The sequence below is a fragment of the Sardina pilchardus genome, chromosome 4 (assembly GCF_963854185.1).
Source record: "Sardina pilchardus chromosome 4, fSarPil1.1, whole genome shotgun sequence".
Lineage (NCBI taxonomy): Eukaryota > Metazoa > Chordata > Actinopteri > Clupeiformes > Clupeidae > Sardina > Sardina pilchardus.
This window is the reverse complement of record NC_084997.1, coordinates 29,026,829-29,033,104: the sequence shown is the minus strand read 5'-3', so window position 1 is coordinate 29,033,104 and position 6,276 is coordinate 29,026,829. Positions and strand designations below refer to the sequence as shown.

The following is a 6,276-nucleotide window of genomic DNA, read 5'->3' as shown; positions in this document are numbered from 1 at the left end:
AAATCATACAAGATCACATGTTTTATCCGGTATTATTATTATTATTATTATTATTATTATTATCATCATAGCTCCGCATTTTCTTTTACTTTACTTTTTATTTCTGTTGTGGTTCTGCCATTTGGGTATTGGCAAGGTTTAGCAACTGAAATTCTTTCATGTTGCCTTAACTCCATAATTGTGTGAATCAACCATAGGTAATGTAATGATCAATAAATGGGCCTACAGCTCTTGCAAAAGTGGGCGATGGATGGTGAACACTCCTTCGTTTCGCTAAGATGGGATATGTGAGATCTGCCCGTGGCTCCATACCTTCTCTTATCAGATAATGGTCTGCATAAGAGCTACCATCCACCATCAGTACAGCCGGTCTATCTATTATACTTGGCTTCTCCGTGCTATCTCTTTGAAACAGAGCCTTGGCGAATTACAATTTAACAGTTTCCCATTTTAATCTGTTACCCTCAAGGGATCGAGTTCCTTCGTGATAAAATGTCAAAGACCATATCATCGCTAATAATGGCTCTATACTCTACTACTCCTTACTGTCTTTTCTCATGCGATTCCTCTGAATTTAACTACCGGAGTGCGTGCACACTGTATTCATGGGTTTCATCAGGTCCCTTTCCACAGGTGTATACAATCAAGCACCTTGATTATCAATGCAGACTGCATGGTGCTTGATTAATACACCTGTGCAAAGGGACCTGATGAAACCCATGAATAGGCCAAACCCGTGCTGCCATTTCAGTCGATATAAATTAGACTATTTCGTGGCAGTTATTTTTCCCTTCAGTGTAAAGCCTGATATGAAATTGCTCTAATTGGCAAAGCGAACTGACCTAATGAGAAACATTACAACTGTGCAAATTTATTCACATAAAATGAAGAGCCTTTGCAAGACTCATTGAGCTTTAAGCGCATAAAATACGTTTGGAGCTATCACTCAAAGAGGAAACAGAGTAGCCCAGAAAATAAATTACCTTCTATTCGCTGAGAAATGTATTCTTTTAATGGTAGGCCTACCATGCTCCCCTTGATTGGTTTCTGTCTGAGCACTGATAAGGCTAATTGATGCGTAAATATAATTCAGGTGTAGGCCTACGTGCCCTTTTTCCGCCACAGGGGGGCGACACAAAAACATAACATCTCGGTGTCATCTGAATGAGGACCTTCGTGGTCGATTAGGGACAATTCTCCAACGCTTATTACCCCTCCCCCCTCGTCCCGCATTTCCTGCTCATGAAAATTATGCGTCTTGTATTCTGGACAGTGTGAAGAAGGCTAATTATTTTCTCACATTTTCATTGCGCTGTGCCATTTGAGACAGACAGTCACTCACGGCCCTCCTTGCCAGACAGAAAGTGTTCTAGGGGGAAGTGAAGAGACTTAATTTCCCTGTCTAGTGCACCTGCCAGTTTCAGCGACATTCAATCCTCAGATAAGAGAGATGAATTGTCTCCCAATTCAAGGAGCCTAAACTTCAATATCTGCCAGATATTCGGAGCCCGTAACCATATACCCCTAAACGTTGGAACATAGGTCATCATTATTCGTTGGAACCCATCTAAGACTGTAAGTAAGGCAACTTACCGCATATTTTCATGCCCAGTTTCCTCGTACATCCATGAGCGACCCCACTCCAGTCATAACCTGGGCAGAATGTGTGCAAATGTCATGGTGAAAGCAAGTTAACTAAATCAACACAATACAACCACAAATAGACTACCATTTGGACGACACCCACAGGTTTGCTGCTTATTTTTCCAATGACAACCATGGTTTTATGTGTTGCCCTAAATAGGCTAATTTTTTTTTTTTTTTTAAGTTAGTCATCAAACCCTCCGAATAAAAGCAGTTAGAAATAAATACTGCATATTATTAATTAATTAATTTATTTTTCTTGTCTCTTTCAAATGTAATGGAATTGGCCGGATTGTGATTTTTTTTAAGCAGGCTATGTTGGAAAAGAGCAGAGGGACCGTTCAGCCACGAGTGCGTTCGACACCCTGCAGCTCGCGGGGGCAGTCAAGTGGGAAATAACGTTTAGCTGACATGGTTGGAAGCCCAAATAGCCCATTGCCTACTAAAGATAGCCGTAATCTGGAGACGCCACACGGCCCCGACCATTATGCCGCTAATAGCCCATTCATTATCGCCCACAATACAGAGCACTCACAGACTAGCACACGCAGGTGCATAATGTCTATGTCTCCAGTTTCAGGCAAGCTTCCAAAATCGTTCAGAGAGGATCAGGAGGAAAGTGACATTAAAAAAAAGAAAGAAAGAAAAAAGAAATTCGGATGCAGGGAGAGACTCATTCTCTCTTTTGGAGAAGGTTATTTGGGCAGTATGTGCTGATGTACGGGCATAATTGTAGACCTATCTTCTAAAGCCAACCCTCTCATGCACACACACCAGACAATTCGTCAGCCTTCCCCAAACAGGAGAGCATTAAGGGCGACCTGGTGCGACCACAATCTTCAGATGATTACAGCGGGGTCGTAATATTTACTTCCTCATCTCATACAGAGATCAAATCAAAGACAACAACAAAGAATGGAGATTAGACAATATTTAGATAGACTGAGCTAATTTGTGTGTAGCCTAACTACTTTTGGGTAAAAAACATGTAGCCTATAATGCCTATAATAGCCTAATGATATCCCAATAGCCTAATAATAATAAAAACAAAAATAGGCTAATCATAATAACAATTACAACGATTACGATAATAATAATAATAATAATAATAATAATGATAATAATAATAATAATAATAATAGTAAAAATAATAATCATAGTAATAATTATAATAATAGGTGAATGCTTTATTTTCTTTATATTTTCATTACGTCTGTCATCACTGCTGTTTTCATTTCTGCTTTTAACTGTCCAACAGTCTGAACTGATTTAAGAGGGAATTAAACACATGACAAAAGGCTACTGTGTGTTTTCTTAACTGCTATTGACAGCTCGCTGGCCGTGCCACCCATTCTTCTCTTCTAATTGCTTGCCGTCCGTGTTTTAAAGGAGACCAAGGCTTTTGACAGCCCGATCAGTCTCGCTTGCTGGTGCGGCGGTCTGACTGACCAGGCTGCGGTGGTTCGTCGAACCGGAGGCTTTTCACCGGCGACAGGACCTTTTTTTTTTTTCTCCCCTCCTCTGTGGAAATGATTAATGTCGACGCCGACAAAGTAAATAGCCCAAGTGAAATAGCGTTTTATCTGTGATGGACCTACTTGAGGATGGTGGTCGTAAATTTGTCGATTTGGGATCCGGACCGCCGCCAGAGGAGGAAGGTGCCGACGTCGCCATTACTCTTGCGGTAGTGTGGGGAAAGTCTTTAGCCCAAAGAGCGCTGTCACTTTGTCCCAATCCTCTCTTATTTCACCGCGGGATGAAAAGTCACATTCACTGGAAAGATATAGGGAGACAAGTGTTAAAAAGCATCAGGCTTCAGGTAATTAATAAAGTTGATATCGTATCCTTGCCAGCTATCCCTGTAAACTATACTCGTCTGCCTTTTGCCAGAATGACACTGACAATTCCAACTGGAAGATTTGATTGGCAGCACAGTTCCCATTAATTGACTTGACATTTCACACGACTGTGCCAAGCAGGTGTGCCGTTGGGTTACACCAACAAAAAGAAGAAAATATCGGTTCAACCACGTCAGATTCAATTAACTGGAAGCAAAACACTGTAATCCGATGACTAACATCCCACTGAAGTAAAACAAACAGGTAGCCTAGTCACGTCTGTCAGGCGACAGGCAAACAGACCTTAATCCAGACAATTGCTACCCGTCCATCCCGGGATTCAGAAGTGAGTCGCTGCTGACACTTGTGGGGATGTCTAATTTAACTCATCCAAGAGACATAAACTAAATTGACTGCCAACTGGCTTACAGTTTTACTCAGTGAAAAAAAAAACAATAGATCACAAATTCCAGCCAATGCACAGAAAGCTGAAAACAGACTATAAACATAATCAGAAAATCAATACAATTTCATTTAAAAAAAATATATATATAGCCTAATTTAGGAAATTGTCACACAATTTGCATATCTAGTCTTCCTTATTTGCATGTCTATACAAAGTGTCCATTATGATTCCATGTTTTTATCCTCATCTGCTTGAAACACCTGTTTGAGCAAGGCTACATTTCGATCTTCCAGTTTAATAAATGGTGCAACCGTAATTAGAACAGGAATATTGCCCAAAACAATACATACCTTGTTATCGAGATACATGGGTACTACAACAACCTAAATATGATCCAAAATTAAAGCGAGCACAAACTGGGTGAAAGTCGAGTGCGCACACAACGCCCTAAGAGCCCGGACGTGTTGGCTGTCAGATTAAAGAAAAATCCATCCGTCTTTGACTATTGCTGGGTCAGCTTTGCGTTTGAGACGCTGATATTAAAATACCAATCGCCTGTTTATTTGTTGCTGCGCACGCATGTGTCACTACGGCACCTCCTCTTGTGTTGCATCTTTCCCCTCACAAAACAGCTGCCTTGTTCGCCAAATCACCGAGACCAGCGTCGCCCCCGGCTCTTACGTGACTTTTTGGGGGGTGGCGGGGTGGAGGGGGGGAGTGGACGTCTGCATACAGCACTTCAAATCCGGAGTGAGAACCGGTCATAAAACAAGGACTTCTGATGTGATACCAGAATTACGGGTGGGTGGTCTGCGCTAGGACAGAGAGGAGGGTCAACAAGTAGGCAGTCTGGTCAGCAGGATAAAGTCACCAATAAATTCGCATCTGCCACTGGCTTACCCGACGTTGTCCCCCTCTGGATATTCACTGCAGTGGGCGTTGTTATCCAACTATGAATAACACCACCACCCGAGCCGATAAAATAGGCTACACAACGGACCTAAAAGATTGCGAAAGACAACATTTCTCACAAGGTCATTTGTGAATTATGATGACAACCGAATTCTACCTTACCTGTCTCACTCGGATCATACCGAAAGGTTATGAAAATGACCTACCCCAAAGTATCCACAAGGTGGCAGCAAACAATCAATTACTCTCGATCGACTCAACAATTCTCCACTTTGATATAGCGCAACATAGGCTCTTAAAGCGAATGTGTTGAAAACAGCACGGCTTGCGTCGTTTTTAATACATCTCTGTGTCCAGATAGGAACAACAAGGTGTGTGTTGTAACTTGTTACCCTTTTTTATTTATTAACCTACACAATAGGTGTTGAACATGTGTAGGAGTGTAGGCTATGTAGGTCTAACGTGTTTCGTAAAAATATATATGTAGGCCTGATAAGTACTAGGCCTACTGGATTAACCACCTATGATGTGTAATGTCTGATGAGACACATCCAAGTTGAGACTGAGTTTACAGAATCTTGTGACAGCCTGATAGAAACGACATAAACTGTATTGTCCCTATCTGGACACAGAGCTGTTTAAAAAGTATATACCTACACTCTTGAGACGGATAACAATGTGTTGGAAACAATACAAACTGTGTTGTCCCTACCTGGACATCGAGACGTGTTAAAAAGTATGTGTTCGTTGTTTTCAACATACCCGTTTTGATGGACACTGTTTTTTTTTTTTGTCAGTTCTCTTCAGTTTGTTTTTCTTCCAGAATGTTGATGTAGGTGAGGGTGCATGATGCTGAGAGACTGATGCTCATCCGGGCGGCCAGTGAGCTCGAGCAAATCCTCCGTGTCATGATTAGCCAACTGCCGGAAGGATAACTTCAGCATTTGGACAGCTCCTCCGCGCGGGAGACAGGCCAACCAAAGCAACAATCCAACGGAAGGCAAAGGTTTCCCCCTGGTGAAATGTCAACAGTTTCAAAGTAGGCTATGCCATGAAGTAAACGTTTCAGAAAACGCAATACAGTTTCATGAACTCACAGTACAAGTGCAAATGCCAAAACAAAGCCTTACACATTTACGGCAGACAGTTAGGCTGGCTCATTACGAACAAAACAGCTAACTCACACTAAGCTTCTCGGTCTGAAGGAGCGAATCAAATAGTTATCTAAACTGAGAGGGTCCCAGTGTGACTGTATAATTTGCAGAAGGACTGCAGCATTTAAGAATCATGGTGTCGCTGAACCCAGGATTGGGTTAGGCTACTCTCAAAAACCTGCCCTCAGTCTAATCTAATTTGATTTCTTGATAGAAGAAGGCGCGAGGTCCGGTTCCAACAGCACACGCTATCTAGGATATCGACAGTGTCGGTTGGACTCGAAACTGCACAGCTGAACTGTCAGCTGTTTCGATTCTTTGA

The 6,276-nt window shown here is 42.0% G+C and overlaps 1 protein-coding gene across 1 annotated transcript in view; it reads right to left on the bottom strand.

Annotated features, from left to right (window-relative positions):
• Positions 1-4,493, bottom strand: part of gad1a (glutamate decarboxylase 1a) — an 18,912-nt gene extending 14,419 nt beyond the window's left edge. Inside the window, exons 1-3 of the mRNA XM_062534916.1 lie at positions 4,239-4,493; positions 3,243-3,417; positions 1,594-1,653 (exon numbers count right to left, since the gene is read on the bottom strand). Coding sequence (XP_062390900.1) covers positions 1,594-1,653; positions 3,243-3,318 — 136 coding nt within the window. The 5' untranslated portion in view covers positions 3,319-3,417; positions 4,239-4,493. The remainder of the gene's footprint in view (positions 1-1,593; positions 1,654-3,242; positions 3,418-4,238) is intronic.
• Positions 4,494-6,276: the final 1,783 nt, after the last annotated feature.